The 20149-nt window shown below is 42.0% G+C and overlaps 1 protein-coding gene across 1 annotated transcript in view; it reads right to left on the bottom strand.

Moving 5' to 3' along the window:
• The window catches only part of LOC144790753 (uncharacterized), a 752701-nt gene that overhangs the window by 57282 nt on the left and 675270 nt on the right, over positions 1-20149 (bottom strand). Inside the window, exons 23-24 of the mRNA XM_078665457.1 lie at positions 19851-20015; positions 3387-3515 (exon numbers count right to left, since the gene is read on the bottom strand). Coding sequence (XP_078521583.1) covers positions 3387-3515; positions 19851-20015 — 294 coding nt within the window. The remainder of the gene's footprint in view (positions 1-3386; positions 3516-19850; positions 20016-20149) is intronic.

The following is a 20149-nucleotide window of genomic DNA, read 5'->3' as shown; positions in this document are numbered from 1 at the left end:
AGGCTGACTGCCGCCTGGGAAGGTCCGTCAAAAGCCTGGCGGCAGCATTTTGCACTTGTTGCAATTTGTTTAGAGTGGATTCTGGAGCCCCCAGAAACAGCACATTGCTGTAGTCCAGTCGTGAAATGATGAGACCCTGGATTAGTAACCTCCTAGTGGCCATCGGGAGGAGGGGTAGGATCATCCGGGCTGACCGGAGCAGGCCAAAACACACGCCTGCGGTCTTTTTTGCGTGTGTCTTGAAGGATAAATCCTGCTCCAGCCACACCCCCAAGCTCTTAATCTCCTGTTTTGGGGTAGGTGGCACTCCCAGACAGCTAGGCCAGCTACTAGGGGACAGGGAGGGAGGGGAGTTCCCCAGCATCATCAGCATCATATTTCAGAATGGTCTTGATAATCAGGCTCGATTTTTACAGTCTCCTCTTTGGTATAATCCCCTTATTAAAGTCAATAATAGAACCCTTTTCTGGAAGGCTTGGTATAATCAAGGACTCTTTTGGGTTCATCAACTTTTTCAACATGGTACTTGTATCCCTTTCCCTATCCTTCAAAATCGTTTCTCTCTTCCTTTCTCCTTCCTTTCCAAGTACACTTTATTGGTCGCTGCTGTTCAGACCGGTTATGACTCTCTTCCCTCCTCTGTCTCTTCTACATCCTCTTTTCTCCTCTTACCCTGTCCTTCCTCTTATCCTCTTCCTCTGCCTCACAGATTTATAAAAAATTGCATGAATCTTCTCCTACCAGAGATAAATCAACCGTTGAACTGGCGTGGGAATTGGATTTGGGTGAGTCATTCCCTCTCTCTTTGTGGCAAGATATCTGGAATAAGATACGGAAATCCTCTAGAGCAGCTAACACTACTCAAACTTTATTTTTTCTCTATAACCGTCTTATGCTCACTCCTGCTAGGTTGCATACCATTGATTCCTCTCTCCCCTCCAAATGTTGGTCTTGCTCAGAACCCCAAGCGGATCTCAAACACATGATATTCCTATGTCCTCTTGTTCGTACGTTTTGGTCCAGAGTCTGGCAACAACTTAATAATATTTTTTCCACTAATTTCCAGTTTTCTTTTACACACATTTTCCTGGGTAGCCTCTCCGATATATGGTCCTCCTCTCAATTTAATACTTCTATTATTGATCTCCTCCTAGCAGTAGCGTTTCAACAGATTACCAAAGCATGGAAGGATACTTCATCCATATCCTATCAGGCTTGGTGGTATGGTGTCTGTTTTAATCATAGATTAGATAGAGCTTATGTTTATCCTGTTACAGTTGCTATCAAACGTGATTTACTGTGGTTGCCTATCACTACCTTCTTAGACTCCTCAGCCAAATCTTCTGTACTCCACTCCCCTCGTACTGAGGAAGTACCCAAACCCCCATGATATGTCTTTGTTCACTTTTTTATTACATTTTCAACTTGTGCTTTCTTTCACTATGATTCTACACCTTTCTTCTAGAATATTGCAAGTTTACTTTCAAATGATGTGATTTACATATTGATATTGTATTTTCTTTGCTGAGTCTCTCTCTCTCTTCTTTTCTCTCTCTTCCTCCTCTTTCTTTTCTCTTCCCTTCCTTCTCTCTTTCTCATTTTTCCTATTCTTATATATTATAATGTTTGCTTACATTGTTTTCAGATCAATTTTTGTATCTATTTTTTCCTTGCTGCATTCTTATACCCAATAACATTTTTCTTTAAACTTAAAAAAAAAAGGAAGATAATTACATCAAAACTTTCTGTTTTGAACATTTCTTTGAAGCAGAGTTTGCTGGAAATCTGGGGCAGCTGCAAAAAACACCTTTTGAAAGTAAGGGGCCATGATGTATACTCAGTACATCTTTCAATAATTTATCAAGTCTAACAATTGGGAGAAGAACTTGGAACCTACGTGTTCGGCTGACCCTGATCCATTTCTTATGGATTAAAAGTTGAGCGAACCAGTTAGTTCAGATCATGAAGAGGTGCCCTGTTCTTTCACAGCTCGGAGTGAAACAGGGAGGACTTTGCATAAGCATTGTCCGGCCTGTCGTCAGTTCTCATGATATCTGACAAGCCTCATTAGCCCTGCTTCTCCTGCTAGCTTCTGAGTCTTTCTCCAACTGACAAAAGTCTAGTCGCCACAGGGGCTGCATGTTATGTCACCGGCACAGTGCAGCTCCATATATACACACACACTAATTCCACAAACAAAGGCATAATAAATTCTGTTGTGTAAACACAGAGAGGCAATTGCATTCAACAGTGAGGTTTTGGCAGACCTGCAACTGTCACAGTCTACCACATGGTGGCGATGTCTGTCTAATTTTGAGAAGAGCACAACTGTGTCAACTACTTCAAAATAAATGAATAATACCTACCGGCCACGCCATTCTTATTGCTTGGAATGGCCTGGAACAGTCTGAATTGTCACAAGCATAGGAATGTGATGGTTATCAGAGGCAGCACTGGCAGGGTCAAAGGGTAGTGTAAGGTGCTGTGGCCTCTTGGGAAAGACCCCTGGCACTTCCTTTTTTTTCTTATTCAAATGAAGCACTTCCTGCACACTTGGTTATGGAAATAGTTTTATGTACTGAAACCAGGAATGAAGATGTCCATGGAGTTAAAATTAATTGGAATAACCATAAATAAGTTCCTGGAATTGTTACAAGCTATATGTTCTGGATGAAGGGTAACAGAAGATCTCAAACAACATTGGCAAAAACATTCATTCCAACATTTGGAACCGTAAAGCTATTTGAATCCAAACATTTCTACTTATAGCATTTTCCGGCTGCACTAAACCTCATTAACTAACCCCATGGAGATACTATAGATACTGTGGGGCAGATTTACAAGCCCCTTGCGCCACTTTTGCGTCACTTTCCCATGTTAAAAGTGCCACAAAAGTGGCGCAAGGGGTTTGTAAATCTGCCCCTGTATCAGTATCTAACTAATCAGAAATCTGAATTCCCTTGTCTGGTTGACCATACAAATATCAATCTTCTTCTCAATTTCAACCTTCTCCCTTAAACTATATTTCGTCATCACTTTCACTCTGAAACTTTTTTAAATCAGGCATGAAACGCAAAACCCACATGAGAGCCTTTTATTCGCTAACATTATTTTCTCTACTTTTTACACCTGCCACATACCCTTGTACACTCTTAGGGGCATATTTACAAGACCATTGCGTCACTTTTGCGTCACTGTTCCCATGTTAAAAATGACGAAAAAATGGCGCAAGGGGCTTGTAAATCTTACTGTTTCCAGGCACGCCCCTTCCCTTCCCACTTTTTGACAAATTATTTCACCAACTACTTCTAATTGCACTGTGATCATATGAGGACATGTAGACATTGCCACTTATGTTCTCCAAAGATAGCAAGAGGAGTTCTTACTTTCTTCACAGCCAGCGCCAGTGAATCCATCAGGACAGCCACATTCTCCGGAGATATGGTTGCAGGGGACACCCACCGGGCAGTTGCAGAGCTGGGCGCAATTATTACCATAGAAGCCGGGCAAGCAAGCTGAAACATAGGGCATTATCATAACTGTAATTCACCTCATATGACTTTAAATACAAGAAGAAGAAAAGTTAGACAATAGTGCCCATAATTTAGTAACTTGGACCAAAAAAAGTGTTACTTTGTTCATTCATGAATTTACATTTGTTCAGCAACCCCTCAGATGACAGATATCAGATGGTGGCTGACATTGAAATCTGATCAGCAGTCTGGTTTTTAGAGCATCAGGAGCTGGGGGATTTGATAAAACAGTAGCCATCAAACACGGCTCCCTAAACGTATTTAGGGGTTTATTGGGCTGTTGAATCAAACTCATGGCAGAACAAGGGTTTGAAAATGACCAGTTTGACAAAATGTACAAATAAGTATGCAAAGATTTCTTTGCATGAGTGCAATTGCACTTTTACTTTTTCATTGTTTTCATTTGGGAAAATAGGTTTCTATCATCTTAATTCTGAGAGGTTGTACTTCCCATTCCTACCTATGATGTGGATTTACTCCTACCATTAGGAAGAGTTAATATCTGAATGTTTCCAGGGTGGGAATAGGTTGATAGGAAGATTGTAGATACCACAACATCACAAGTTTTTGGTTGCTCCCAAAAATGATCAAGGGGTACCTGAAATGATTTGCTGACGGTCCGTGGGGCCCTACCTGCTGCCACAAACTCTTTGCCTTCCTTTCCCTTGGGCTCCCGCACACGCCTGCCTCCCGCCGCCGCACACACCTTCAACTCGAGTGCGGCCGCCGTACGGAGTGCAGTTCTGGGGACTACAGCTCCCAGCAGCCTGTGCGGCCGGAAGCCGAGCACGGGAAAAGCGCGCCAGGAGGCGCATAAATAATAGCCCCACCCCCCCGCATCGCGGGAGCGCGCGGGCAGCGCCGGGCTAAGCCCGGGCAAAGGGCGGGCCCTCTGTGGCCCTCAGAGGGATGTATGATGGTGCAACGCATGGTATTACCACGCGTACCGTTACAACGCGTTTTTTACAATGCGCCGTAGGGGTGCTGGACTTAGAATAGTTAAATTTACTATTCCAACACCAGCCTACGTACAGTAGGGAAGGTGTTAGAAGAGTAAATCTACTATTCCTTGTCCTTGAGCGCCCTCCAGCGCAAGTCGTGGTTACGACTTGCGTTGTAAAAGACGCGTCGTAACTGTAGTGCGGGGTAACATCCGCGTTGTAAAGGATGTTCCCCCCCTCAGAGGCCAAAAGAGGCTGGGCTGGGCCACCCCATTTGACTGTGGACTCAGAGCAAAAACTGAGTAAGTGATTTGTATATGGACACGATAGCTTATTGTGTGGTTTATCTTTCCTACTTCCTGGGCTACACACCGGCTAGGTGGGTTCCTTCTGTGTCCTGCACTGTTACTTGGTCATATATAGAAACATCATTTGTACTATGACTACTAAAGGGGTCCCTAAAACTATCATCTCCCAGGGGGGATCGCTTAAGGGGACAATAGACCACTATTTAACTAAGGCAACATCTGCTATAGAACGTGAAATAGTGAGAGCCGAACAACGCCTATCTATAGAAAGTACATCTAATAAACGATCATCCCTGGTGTTAATTGAATCCTCGCAACTTCCATCTGTATTGGGGGATGGAAATGAGATTAGTAATATTCCATGGACCCCACTAGAACGAGACCATGGGTCATCCAGGGATCTAAGTTCTGAGTTAACCACGGAAAATATAGGGGCTGAGCCGAATGTACATTCAATATCAGACGAAAGTCCTCCAAGTACTGTTTTCAGTTCACCTATTAAAGACAGTACGAAATCTCCTACTTGTGCTCAGGTTCTCTTAGCCAAAAGGAAGCGTAAGGGTGCCAAACATAGGGGGAGATTAGCGAAACAACAAAAATTGTACTCAAGTCCCCCCATGGCAATACATAGACCCCTTATATCACCAAAGGTTCTACCACGAGTCTCCGTATCTACCCCACCATTAGATCTACTCGCCCAGATTGTACAATAAGTTAAATCTTTAACACTACCATTGGTAGAATGGGTGAAGAGAATAGGGGAAAAGGTGGGGAGTATAGAGGAAATCACAAAGGCAAATGCCATACTCATTAAGAAAATGACAGGAAACATGCAAATTCAGAACCCAATCGAAACTACTGTGGCCAAAAGCATTGGGCCGGGGAATATTGTCCTAAAACAATCAGTAGCCCCGGAAACATCTTCCCTAATTGCGCAGGATTCTAAATCAATTCAAAATCCTACTATAACTAGAAATGTTGCACACACGGTAGGGCAGATTAAAAAAACTATCAACCTAGATGGGATGGGTGGTAATCAGGGCAGGGTAAACAGAAGATTAAACCGTATTGATCTACCTCCGGAGGCGGCACCTTATGTGTGTATCCTCTGGGGGTTTCCTGAGCTCATAAATGGGAAAACTGAAGGACAACAGGAATTAAAAAATAAAGCAGCCTTTTGGTTAAGTAAAAACAGACCTCTCCCACCTAACATCGATGGTAGAATTTTGAATGCCAGAAGGGTGGGATGGCTAGGACATATGCCAAAAGATATACCAGGTGACCTAATCATATTAAATTTTAGGGACAAACATGTTATCCCCTACCTCCGAAGCTGGCAACCCCAAATAGGAGATGGCTCTATAGTAACCAGGGAATTAGGTGAGTTCTATCCCAGAGCACCGTACCTGCGATCTGTAAACCCTCGATTAGAAAATAACCATCCCGGAGGCAGCACAGGTCTTGTCCCAGGTAGTTATAATATACCAACGTATAATCGGTTTGACTTACTTTCAGGCCTTGAACTGGTGGACTGACTTCCTAGGGACAATGCTTACAGTTCTATGCACCCTACATCACAGGACAGTGATTTAATTAAGCTGAATAATGAAGAAACTGTATTGTATGAAGGAAAGACAGCTACTAACTGTGTAGTCCCCATGCCCCCAGAGAGTTCTAGTATTAAGGGGAACGAGGGGGAATATAAAATGAATAATAGATATGTTGAAGTAACCCTCCAGGGCGATCCTGGAGGGAACGATTGTTGGGGCGAAAGCAGTAAAACGGGTAATCTGTTAAGGGCTGAGTTAACAGATGGGGTCATTTCTTCCACGAGACAAAATAGTACCATAAAAAAAAAGGAACATTGTAACTTTATCTTTTGGAACGTAGCAGGACTAAAAACGAAAATGAATGACCCTACCTGGGAAAATGTATAAATAAATATGATATCTTGGCCTTACAGGAAACCTGGCTAACAAAGCCAGCTCATATAAATGGATATAAAACCCTGTTTACACCGGCGCTGGGGGGAACACATGGGAGGGCAAAGGGTGGCCTGAGCATGCATCTTTCTAACCAGCTTAAGTACGAGAGAGTACAGTTACTCTCAAAAAGCAGCTTCTATCAGATGGTAAGGATAGACGTTAAGAAGGCAATTAGTTTTATCATTATACATTTTTATAATAATATCCCGAATAGTGACATTGTCATTACTATAAAAACTCTGAGGGATGACCAAAAACATGAAACTTACACTAATAAGAAAGAAGTAATAATTATTTGGGGGGGGGATTTTAATTGTGCTCTTTGTAAAAGGGCCAACAAGGCATTTGTGGTCTTATGCTTGAACAAGATATTAGTCTTACTCATTTTGAACACTCTGGGCCCGATTATGATGGAGGATTTTCCGCATCCTCCGGGCCGGCGGAAGCCACCGCCGGCCCGGAGGATGCGGAAAATCCTCTGCGGACTCACCAAAGACCCACCGCCACATTAGGATGGCTGGTGGGTCCTGGTTTCCGTCCGCAGCTTTTCCACCGCGGTTGGCTTACAACCGCAGCGGAAAAGCACTAATATGGTGACAGTGTCTCTCAGACACCGTCAGGCAAATTAGTATGCCCGAAAAGAAATGCTTTTCCACGGCGGGTTTTCCGCCGTGGAAAAGCATACGGAGCTTCACTGCGGGGGCCCGTTGCGGGCCCCCTGGGTGAAAGGGGGGGTGGGGGGTGCACATGGGGGGTACCTATGGTACCCCCCTGCATTTGTATGCAGTAATCGGCAGGCACAGCGCGGTGCCTGCTGCTTGCTGCATACAAATGCAATGTATACATTTTTAACATTGCGGCGGGTGCAGCTTGAAGCTGCACCCGCCGCAATGTTAAAGATTGAGGATGTGACCGCCACCCTGGCGGTCACATCCTAATCTGCACGGAAGGACCGCCGCAGCCCCTGCGGACGGTCCCTCCTACTCTATGGTGGCGGACGGACTCAGGTCCGTCCGCCATCATAATCGGCCCCTCTGTGTGTGGGGACCTTTTAAATGAAATACTGTTTATTTATGATTTGGGATATGCTATTGAAATTGCTCAAACTCCATCCCCCTTTGTCCCGACATTTATTGGCAGGGGAGTATTGTCTGTTATTGATTTCATTATATCCGCAAACAGGTATGGCAGACAAATCAAAAAATTCAAGACTCTTGATATACCAATGAGTGACCATCGGCCACTAACATTCGAGATTGAAAATCCATTTCAGGAGCCAGATGGTGAAGGGTCCCCTAGCCAGATACTCCCTGATGTGATGCTTGGGAGGCAAAACGGCTACACACTTAAATGGTGCAAGGTGACCCCAGAAAAATTCACAAGGGATCTATTGATGAAATGCCTAGAAAGTTTTATGATCTGTCTGGATGAGCACACAGACAGTGAGCACATTATTGAACATTTTAATCATATAGCGTCTGTCATTAAGGATAGTTTATGGGTTGAGTCCAAAAAATGGGTAAAAGGTAATAGGAGATGATTTGACACTTCATGCACTAAGGCCCTCTCCGACCTTAAAAACGCGTTACATGGGAAACCTCGAGACCTGGCATTAGTGAGAGACCTAAGGAAAAAATATAACGATGTATTGAAGATTAGGAAAAATGCAATAAAACAGGAGGCCTGGGATGCCCTCTGCGAAGTGTCACTATCTAAAAACCCATCTGCGTTCTGGAAGGCGGTAAATGCCCCCTTTCTGTATGATAACACTAAGCTCGCATAGAAATAGCGATTTCTGAGGACGTTTGGGTAGACCATTTTTCAAAACTTTATAGTGACTCACAAGGTACGCACCAACTATTGCTCCCCAGAGTTAAGGAAAAAAGGGCGCCGGCTTCGAAACTGGTTATAACCATGCAAGAAGTCATGGCGAGTCTGAAATCAACCAAGAATGGAAAAGCCCCAGGCCCAGATGGGATTCCAGCAGACTTGTTTAAAGAAAATAGCGAGATTTGGGGGCCTATGCTGGTACAGCTTTTTAATGCCGCTCTGGAGAAGGGACTAAATGCCTCCTGGTTTGCCTCGGTTATTGTCCCAATATTTAAGAAGGGAGATAGGCAAAATTGTGCATGTTACCGACCAATATCCCTTTTGGACTCATCCATAACGATCCTTGACAGAATTATTTCAGCGAGACTTCAAAACTGGGCAGAAGAAAACGGGATAATAAGTGACCTGCAATACGGCTTTCAGAAGGGAATAGGCACAGTTGAACAGGGGTTAAATCTATTTATTTTGCACCAAAAATACACTAGGGTCAAGGGGGAACGTTTATATTTTACGTTTGTCGATCTTACATTGGCATTTGACTGTGTGTCCCACAGTAAACTTTGGGCATTATTAGAAAGGTTAGGGGTGGAAAAAACTATTATTTGCTTCTTAAGGGAACTATACTCAGGGGCCACAGCATCCATCCGTTATGGAAAGGTTGTAGAATGTTCAAGATCCTTTGGGATTGGCCGTGGGGTACGCCAAGGGTGCGTCCTGGCACCGTTCCTGTTCTTGATCTATATAAATGGTCTCGAGCAACGTCTGCTGGAGGAGTGCAGGGATATGCCCATGGTTGGTAAGAAATCTGTCCCTGCACTCCTGTACGCAGACGATGCAGTTTTAATGGCTCGAACGCCCCTGGCGTTACAGAACCTCACAACATCATTAAATAAATTCATGTCAAAGCTGGATCTAAAAATTCATTGTACAAAAACGTTCTCCATGAACTGTGGTACAGAAGGAAAGCAAAGAAGGAAAAATATTTACATCAATAATACTCCCCTGGATTCTACCCCTACCTTTCCTTATTTAGGCATCCTGTTCCATGAGACTGGCACATGGGCAAGTGCGGTAAAAGCAAGAACACTCCGGTTCTCAAAAACAATAATGGCCTTAAAAAGTTTTATTAAAAAAATGGGGAAAAAAACGATTAGGGAAGTTTTAACTATTTATAATGCTACCTGTATATCAGTTGTTCTTTATGGATCAGGCCTCTGGGGATATGCGAGTATAAATACAATTCAATTGGCCGAAAATATGTTTTTGAGACACATTTTAAATGTTCCTGAGAGTGCCTCGACTATATTTTTCATGTAGAGCTCGGCCAGCCGCATATCACAGATATAATTAGAATACAGCCTATCCTCCTCTGGCATAGGGTATGGACTACCAACGAGTGTGTCCTAAACCGTGCAATTCTTTGGGATGTCTTAAAATTAGAAAAAGTGAGTAGGATCAAGTGGCTTATTTACGTTAAGTCTTTTCTAGCTGAAATTGAATGTAACCAATACTATGACGATCCTCTCACAATGGTTAACATACCCAGAAATTTTTTGAAAAAACTCTGTATAAAACATCTTCAGGAGAAAAGAACAAAAGAGGAAGTAAAGAAAAAGACAGTTTCTCGACATCAACTGATATCGTCTAGTGACAAACTACAGCCATATTTAACTTTATATATGACTAATTATGAGAGGTTTGTCCTGACGCGTTTTAGATTAAACATTGTTTTTAGACTTGTGACCTTCCCTGTTATAAACTCTTGGTCTCATGATTTAATCTTGTGCCCATGTGATGATTCCTCAGCCCAGTCTGATATCCACGTATTATTTTTCTGTAAATTTTATACATCGCCTCGCAGGAAACTTGTTATCCCTATGCTTAAGGAAATGAATTTAAATCAATGCCGCCCAGCGTTTTTAGAATTACAGAGATTAGATACAGTTTTAACGGTTGCAATAGCCTCAGAATTTTTAAAACATGTTTTTATATTGCGGAAGTCACTTTACATGGATGATTTTTAACTGTTTCTTTCTGCTGAATATTGTTATATATAGTAAATTATGTTTATTACTTCTTTGTAAATGAAATTTCGTGTTGTACGCTTTTATGGTTATTGTCAATTAACCGAATAAAGTTTTTGAACTTGACTTGATCAAGGCATTTCTGACTTGGAATGCTGCAAACGTATTTCACAATTTGGCCCTTTACGAATATCATACAGGGACAGTAAAAATCCTCATGTGGCCAACAAGCAAGGCACACTGTTCAAAAACAAAATGCAACACACGGTTGTGCCTGTGGTGTATGTTTTATGTATGAGATACCATTATTTCGTGCAATAAGATCATTACAAAGATGTCGATTGCCCAAAACTCGAGGAGCATATTATCTAGGAGATGCGATCATTATCGCAAATCGCGCTTAGAGTGATTTACTCTATCTCTGGATTACATCGCTGTGGTAGCGGCGTACCTTCAACGTTTTGCTAACAGTCAATGTAATTCCAGCGATAGAGGCCGCTTCTCAGGAATAGAGCGGGAAATCCAGCGATGATTTCACAGCGCTAAGGAGAAGCTTGCTAATAGGGGAGTGTGAACCTAACCTGGCAATCCACCTCCCGTTATCAGTATGCCTAAGTCACTTTTAAAGCAGGCGTTACATTCCTGCGATAACCGCGCTTAGCGCAGGCATTTATATCGCTTTGCAGGTCTACTGCATGGCTTGCTAATATCGTGTAGCCGTGTTAGCGAGCATTCCAAGGTTGTTTTACTAAGGATCGCCTACTTTGCATGTCATTAGCGATATTGATCTCTGACATGCAAAGCCGCCAGGAAACACGTGCTAACGCTTGTTAGCGTGTCCTTGATGATATTGAGATAATAAAATCGCCGCTTTTTCGACGCTATGTGCCGAAAAAGTGGTGATATCTCTCTTAATAATATGCCCCAAGGAGTTGCAGAAATGACATAACACACCCTTAAAGCAAACCCCAGGGATAGGGTACTGGTTGCAAGCCTAAGGAAGGAATATAAAAGAGCTATCAAGAACAGACAGGATAAGATCAAGCAGGAGGCTTGGGAGAATTTAATTTCTATAGACATCTTGCGGGATAGCAGGCAATTTTGGTCTGTTATCAACCAGCCTTATTTCTCCGACTCACCAAATCTAGACACGGACTGCGTCATCCCAGACGACAAGTGGCTGGCACATTTTACTTCTGTCTATGGAGAAAATGGTACCACCACCCAACCACTTGATTTTACCTCCTCTGAGGCCACTCCCTTGCACTTTAATAGGGCAGAGGTGGAGAAAGCAATCTGCGCCACAACTAGGAATAAAGCCCCTGGCCCGGATGGGGTACCGGCGGATTTTTATATACACTCACCAAAATTATGGGCGGGCATCTTAGCTAATGTATTCACAGCTGCAAATAGTACCCCCCCACCAACTACATGGGTGACTTCCACTATAGTCCCCATATTTAAAAAGGGGCAAAGGGACGATCCGGGGTGTTATCGGCCCATATCCCTTCTGGACTCCTCAATAAAGATCTTGGGTAGAGTGCTTTTGGCCAGGTTAAGGGATAGCCTGGCAGGTTGTGCTGGGTTGGCCGACATCCAGTATGGCTTCAGAGAGAAAAGAGGTACGATTGAGCAGTGCTCTAACTTGCACCTGTTGATCTCTAAGTATACGGTGGCCAAGGAGGGGTCCTTGTACTTAGCATTCATGGACCTCTCCTCGGCCTTCGACTTGGTCAACAGGTCCAAGCTCTGGGCTATCCTCTTGAGGATGGGGATTGATGAGGCCTTGGTTAGGTTCATGGCCTCACTCCATCAAGAGCTTTTTGCAGTAGTGAGGGTCACAAGAGAAGGCAGATGTACGCCCCGTTTTAACTCGATGCGGGGTGTTAGGCAGGGCTGCATACTGGCTCCTCTGCTCTTTACAATCTATATCAATGACCTCGGCAATCATCTAGAGGGGGCTGCGAGAGACGTTCCGCGTGTAGGAGAAGTCAAGATCCCAGCTCTCCTGTACGCGGACGATGCAGTGCTTATAGCTCGTACTGGCGTCTGTCTCCAACAGTTTTTGGATGCATTTGGTATCTTTATGGACTATCTTGATTTGAAGGTTAATTCAAATAAATCACATACAATGGTCATTGGACTGCAAAACAAAAGAACCATGGCAAAAACATTCAGATGTAAAGGTGAAGTAGTGTCTAGAGTCCCCGTTTTTCCCTACCTGGGTGTGCTTTTTGACAACAAGGGTACCTGGGGTCCCCAGGTAAGGGCCAAAAGTTTAGCTGTGACAAGGACATCAATGGCCCTTTTGGGTTTTGCAAAAAGGTTGGGCCACAGACCGATGGAAGCCATCTTAAAGGTGTATAACAGCAAATGTTTCTCTGTGGCACTTTATGGCGCGCCTTTATGGGGTTATGTTCGTTTGGAAAACATCCAGAAGGCAGAAAATAGATTTTTACGTGCTCTTTTGTCCCTCCCCCAATCGACACCGACTTTCTCCATTCACGCAGAGGTAGGAATGGATTATGTCCTAGATAGGTTAAAACTAGCGCCTTTAATATACTGGCTCAAGACATGGCTAAATTCAGAATTAACCCTTAACCATCTGATCATGAAAGATGTTATGTCCTTAGAGCATAGTAGTGCAATTCCATGGCTGGCTTATTTGGAAAAAACCTTTACGGTCCTGGGACAGCAAGATTTGTTTACTGACCCTTCTGGTATAACCAAATATGATGTGGATACCATAAAAAAACTATTTATGCTAAGCGCAAGAATGAGCCGTGAAGAAACTGAACTGCTAAAGCCATCAGTTAGACGCCATTATTTGTTAGTTAACTCACCTGCACTTGAACCTTATTTATGTTTTGTCACTAACTCATTTCATAGGTTTCTTTTAACGAAATTTAGGTTTAATCTTATTCATTTTTATTTGGGCAGTTTTAATACATGGACAAAACCTGAGCTAGCTCCACCGTGCACATGTGACAATTTTTCTGCACAAGACACCATGCACTTTATTATGTTTTGTGATTATTTTTCCGAACAGAGAAAAAAACATTTGTTACCTGTTTTAAGGGAAGCTGGCTTTTCCCAGGTTAGACCAGCCATGCTCTACCTACAATCATTGAAAAATATCCGCATTACATATTGTCTGGCAAACTTTTTAGTGGCGGCTGCTAGATCTAGATCATGTAGGAGTTTAGAAAATCACCCTTTATAAAATGTTTGTATAGATTTTTACTTCTGTTTTTATCATGACACTTGTCATATGTATTCGATTGCTATGAAATTGTTTAATTGTATTTTAATTGTATATAATACATTTTTATGCTCTTTGTATGATTTTTAACTAAATCGAATAAAGATAATTTGATTGACTGACTGACATAACACACCCTTTGATTAACAACTACTAGTCCTTGGCGAGAATCTTTAAAAGATGCACATGCTAAATAAATAATAACAGCTTAAGTGCTGATCACATGGATGCGATCAAACCCTTTTAAATTAGACTAACCATGCAGGTTTATTCCCAACCACATCTGAGCTTCTCACCAGTCAAATGACTTAAACCACATATCTGAGCTTTGCTCTACCCTCCTTGACACTGGGGTAAGATAATGTTTGCTATAGCAAATATGTGTTACTAGAATAGCTAAACAAAATGTTAATTAAACTCACGTGTATCGCAATGTTTTCCTCTCCAGCCTTTTGGACAGTAACACAGCCCTGACTCAGGATGACAAGTTGCACTGTGGCCACAGTTACATTCCCTTGAACAGTTATCTCCATAGAACCCAGAAGCACAGGCTGAAAAACAAAGATGTTTTTACATGTATCAATGATTCATCTAATATAGCCTTGTAGCCCTTGCAGAGGGCTTTAACCAGTTGCTTCAGGCCTATAATGAGGGAGAGGGCCTTTAGCAACTGGTATAACCCGAGGAAGAAGAGCTGTAAGGTTATTAGAACATTCGGCCCACTGAGGGTAGAATGTTCTAAATTAAAAAGGGGGAAACACGAGGACAAACATTGGAATCTTGGAGCTCCGAGCGTATACTAGCCATTATCAAACCCAGAGCATAAGCCCAGAGCTACTCCATTGTCTTTAATCGAGCACTCAACATTCCAATGTTCTAAATGGTATATAAGGTGCATGCTGTGCATTTCTTTTTTGTGCACTTACGGTAAACCCTTGAAAGGAGAATAGTTAGTAAACTATACATTAGGGGCCTAATTCACAAAGGGGCTCTGCACTTGTGGCAGAGGTTCTGCAGTCGTGGGGGAATCTCCGCACTCGGAGCAGAATCTCTGCAATGAGAATTGCAGATACAACCTCTGTGGTCCTCTACCTAGGCAACCCGAGTATCATATTAGTAGAGTTTGTAAACTTTCTCCTACAGTGAGCCACATGGTCAGCCCACAATCCATTTGAATCAAATACCAGTCCAAGATATGGGAACATGAGAGTGCTTTGTAAACTGTTTGATTTTAAAACAATTGATGTGTTAAAATACTTCTTCGACTCACACGCCATTACATGTTTTAAAATAAAATTAGTACATAAATCCAGAGCAGCCATGAAGTCTACTGAGCGCTTTACATAAAACGTATGAGAACATATGTCTACAGAAAATGCAACATTGGTAGAAGGGTTCGTTTATCGAGGTTAGTTAGTGGAAGGTAAATGGGAAAGTAAATCTGGATTAAGAGACTTGTGAATTTACACAATGTTGGGATACTCTACCCTAAAAACCCAATGTAAAGCAGAGATTGGAAGAAGGTAGCAGGAGAACAAAACATAACCTTAGCCAGGGAAGTACTGTCTGTATTGTGAGTTGATATCTGTGATTGATTGAAATTCTGGCTCTGTTACCTCTTCCTCTGAATCACTCCCTGAAAAGGTGGGTCTTTAAACCTTTTTAAAATGACAAGAAATCCAGAGATGTTTTAGTTGAATCGGCATGGTCTTCCAGACAGTTTTTCATTTCCCATAGAATGATTCCCCAAGTGCTTGTGTGGTTTGGAAGTTTGGGGGCAGGTTTTTCATCATTTGACACGGCACAACGCATAAAGACAACTTGCTGTGCTGTGTCAGAGAGGGCAGAAATGCGCCATATCTCTCAAGATATGATGCATTCCTGCTGTTTCCCTCCACTGGCACACTGTGTGCTGGCACCATCGTATAAGGATGCATGCATTGCCAGACAGGATTGTTTTTATTCAGAAAGGGACACCTTCCTGAGCAAAAACTATCCTTGAATGCGTTTTCCTCTAAGAGTTCTGCAGGGTGCAGCACACTTAGAAAGGGGAAATAATGAGGAGAAATAAAGATATTTGTCCTTGTTGCTCCTCTGTAGGGAAGGTGTACAATTTTGCAAGGTGGCCTTGTGTGGCTTGTTAAACCTGATGCATGATGCAAAGACAACGCAATCTATGCTAAATATGGTACCTGATGTATTCTGTTGGGGATTGTTCTTCCTACTGTTTTTTTGTACTCCTCCTGAAATTGTCAATAGATCTGCTAGAGAGCTCGGTTACCTGTGAAGAGTGCAATGAAGGTGAGGCAGCTGCCTTTAAATGTTATCTGTTCCGCTAATGAAAGCTAGTGTAGATCCTTTAGTGTAGTTTCAGTGTTGGGGAAATAAGGTACTACTGATGTGAATAGATAATCTCTAACTCCTAGTTATTAGACTTTTGATATCTCCTAATTTTCTGTGATAGGGTATAGCTACAAGCTTACAGTACAGGAATGTATTTGAAATAGCATTCGTTATGTTGCTTTACTCAAAACAATGCCTTATATTTATGGTAGTTGTAGGCATTGTGTTACCAAAATGGCTGAAACTAATTTATTACCTATTTTAGAAGAGAAATTTACCCAGTTATTATGTTTTCCATTTGTAAATGTACTACCTAACCAGTATATATTCTAATATTCAGTATTAAAACAAACTTTTTAGTTTGAAAAAAATGTTTACATGGACTCAATCATGTGGACACTTCATTAAAGAGTACTGCAAAGGAGGGATCATAGAAGTGGCTCTACAGATTTAGAATAAACTCACAGTTTTCCCTGAATACTTTTGGTCTGTGAAATATGTTCCTAGGAAATTAGGGGCATATTACCAACAACTAGCGATAATTATCGCTATGTTGGCTTAGCGGCAATATTTTTATCGCCGAGCTGCGGCGATTTTTATCGCTTAGGATCCTTGCTATTATCAAGGTTTATCTCCTAAGCGATAAAAATCGGCCGAAATGCATGAATATCAATGAAAAGTCAGCGATATTCATGCATTACCGAGCTAATGCTCTTAGCCATGTTATCCACCTACCATTGGATAACATGGCTAAGAACTGCTCAGGGGCAGGTGTTAGCTTTTGGAGATATTCGCGCTTAGCGCGAATATCTCCAAAAGTTGGTAATAGGAGATAGCGATGTTAGCGACTGTTTCCAGTCGCTAACATCTTGGCACGCCCACTTTGCATGTCATTAGTGATAAATTTCACTGACATGCAAAGCGGGGCCCAAGATGGTCGCTATCTCCTACTAGCTGTCGCTAACTGGTGTTAGCGACAGCTAGGTAATAGGGAGATAATTTTATCTCCGCTTTCTTGGCTTTTAAAGCCAAAAAAGCAGAGATAAACCCCCTTGATAATATGCCCCTAAGTGGTCTCTGGAGTGGATGCCATAGATGATACAAATATGCAGAGAAATCAAAAATATTCAAAACTGGTGATTATTGAACCAAGAGCAAGATGTTTGGAAAAACATGCAATAATGAATATCAAGAAGCTCCTATAAGACATTAATTTGAAGATTGGGAGCTTGAAAACATGCATGTTTTGCAAAAAATAAGCTTAAGAACAATACTCATCAGTATAATGTGGGTATAGCTTTTCCATACTTGAAGGACAATCAAGGACAAGCACTATTAGCATTTTGAGGCAAGACCAACTTATCTACAAGGCAGAAAGCAGAGGAAGTTTTATTTATTTATTTATTTATTTCCAAGGTTTTATATAGCGCTACTGGAGCCGTGGATATCAGAGCGCTTTACAAGTTAGATAACATTTGCAACAAAATAAACAATGTGCATTTCAATATGAGTGATATAAAACAAGGTATTAGAATAGGAGGGGGGGAGTGGAGGGGATGGAGATCCATAGGGGTGGGGTAGTGTAGAAATGTAGAGGGAGATAAGGGTGTAGACAGGGGGGGTGAGGGATGGAAGGTGGGGAAGGGGTTGAGAGGAGGCGAGAAACAGGGAGCTAGGAGCGAAGAGTGTCAGAATAAAGAGAAATTACGTTCCCCAATATTTGTTGAGAAGGAGTATTTTGAGTCTCTTTTGAAGAGGGGGTACGAAGTAAACTTTTAAATTACTCCACCAGTGGTTTCTCAGAATAAGAATGAGTTAGGAATTAGTGCTACTTTGAATACAGCCCAATTCCGAAGGGGTGATCGGGGAGGCGACCATGGAATTAATCTGAGTGTTAGTAGTATCAGGACTTTGAGATAGGCACAAATAGTAAAGCTCTCCCAAAAATATACAATAGTGATGTGAACCAGTTGGTTGTGCCAAGACTCCATAGGCATTATGGGTGGAACAAAAAAGGTTAATATTAGACGGAATATCAAGAAGCTCCTATAAGACATTAATTTGAAGATTGGGAGCTTGAAAACATGCATGTTTTGCAAAAAATAAGCTTAAGAACAATACTCATCAGTCTAATGTGGGTATAGCTTTTCCATACTTGAAGGACAATCAAGAACAAGCACTATTAGCATTTTGAGGCAAGACCAACGTATCTACAAGGCAGAAAGCAGAGGAAGTTTTATTTATTTATTTATTTCCAAGGTTTTATATAGCGCTACTGGACCTGTGGATATCAGAGCGCTTTACAAGTTAGATAACATTTGCAACAAAATAAACAATGTGCATTTCAATATGAGTGATATAAAACAAGGTATTAGAATGGGAGGGGGGGAGTGGAGGGGATGGAGATCCATAGGGGTGGGGTAGTGTAGAAATGTAGAGGGAGATAAGGGTGTAGACAGGGGGGGGTGAGGGATGGAAGGTGGGGAAGGGGTTGAGAGGAGGCGAGAAACAGGGAGCTAGGAGCGAAGAGTGTCAGAATAAAGAGAAATTACGTTCCCCAATATTTGTTGAGAAGGAGTATTTTGAGTCTCTTTTGAAGAGGGGGTACGAAGTAAACTTTTAAATTACTCCACCAGTGGTCTCTCAGAATAAGAATGAGTTAGGAATTAGTGCTACTTTGAATACAGCCCAATTCCGAAGGGGTGATCGGGGAGGCGACCATGGAATTAATCTGAGTGTTAGTAGTATCAGGACTTTGAGATAGGCACAAATAGTAAAGCTCTCCCAAAAATATACAATAGTGATGTGAACCAGTTGGTTGTGCCAAGACTCCATAGGCATTATGGGTGGAACAAAAAAGGTTAATATTAGACGGAATAGCCTAACCCACACTTCTGCAGCATGCTTCCCCATAAGCTAGTCCATACCACCCTGATAAGATAGTATTACTAGGACAGTTTCAAACTCAAAACGAGGGTGTGCAGATGAAATGGTGCTGGATAGTAGTGTGACCTAGACTACTGTTAAAAATACATCTACATAAATGAGAAGCAATTCCCTTTATTAGGAGGGTACACAGGGTAGGCTTTAAAGAAGAATGGGATGAACAATGACAGATGGGTTGAATGTCATTCATTAGTCACTAGAGTGACAGCATGTTTCAGCCTATTTGGTAGTCTGCATTAGTTCTTGGGCCTTCATCAGGGCCGGTTGACCCTCAATAGTCAATGCTTCCTCTATGTCCGTGCACAGTAGTATGAATAAGTCTTACCTTCAATCTACATGTCTATGTTATTCCTACCACACCCTAATTCAGGGAGTAATGAGCCAGTGTACCTACTATGTTGATAAGCATGTTATCATAGTGTTCATACAGCACAGCTGCCATCTGCAACAATAACGTGTTTTGTACTTTCAACCGCTCACTGCTTTTTAGCAAATAAAATTTGCATGCTGGGAGTTTGTCCAAATATACAAAAATAAAAGAGAAACAAAATCTCCCAAAATACAAAATGCTGTTGGCTTAAAGTAAGATTGATAAAAAATGACACGCTTGAAATGTAGTAACTAGAAGATAGGATTTAACATAGTGCATGAAGGGCAAAACTTAGACAGAAAACCTACCTCTTTCACACCGGTCTCCAGTCCATCCTGGAAGGCAAATACATTTCCCCAAAATTGTATCACATATTCCTCCATGACTGCAGTTGCATTTTTGTGCACATCCGTGTTCATGTCCGCCAACCTCACACTCTGTTTGAAGTACAGACGTAGTCACTCCATCTGTTTCTAATGAAAAATATACATTTTAATATATTTATTTTTTGCATTTGAGGTTTGACTCACCAGCGTCACAGGCCATACATTGTCATCTGTTCTGAGAAAAGCACATTGGCTCATGTACTTCTCATGTGTCAAATATA

The sequence above is a fragment of the Lissotriton helveticus genome, chromosome 11 (assembly GCF_964261635.1).
Source record: "Lissotriton helveticus chromosome 11, aLisHel1.1, whole genome shotgun sequence".
NCBI lineage: Eukaryota > Metazoa > Chordata > Amphibia > Caudata > Salamandridae > Lissotriton > Lissotriton helveticus.
The sequence above is the reverse complement of the archived record's forward strand: the minus strand, read 5'-3'. Positions and strand labels throughout refer to the sequence as shown.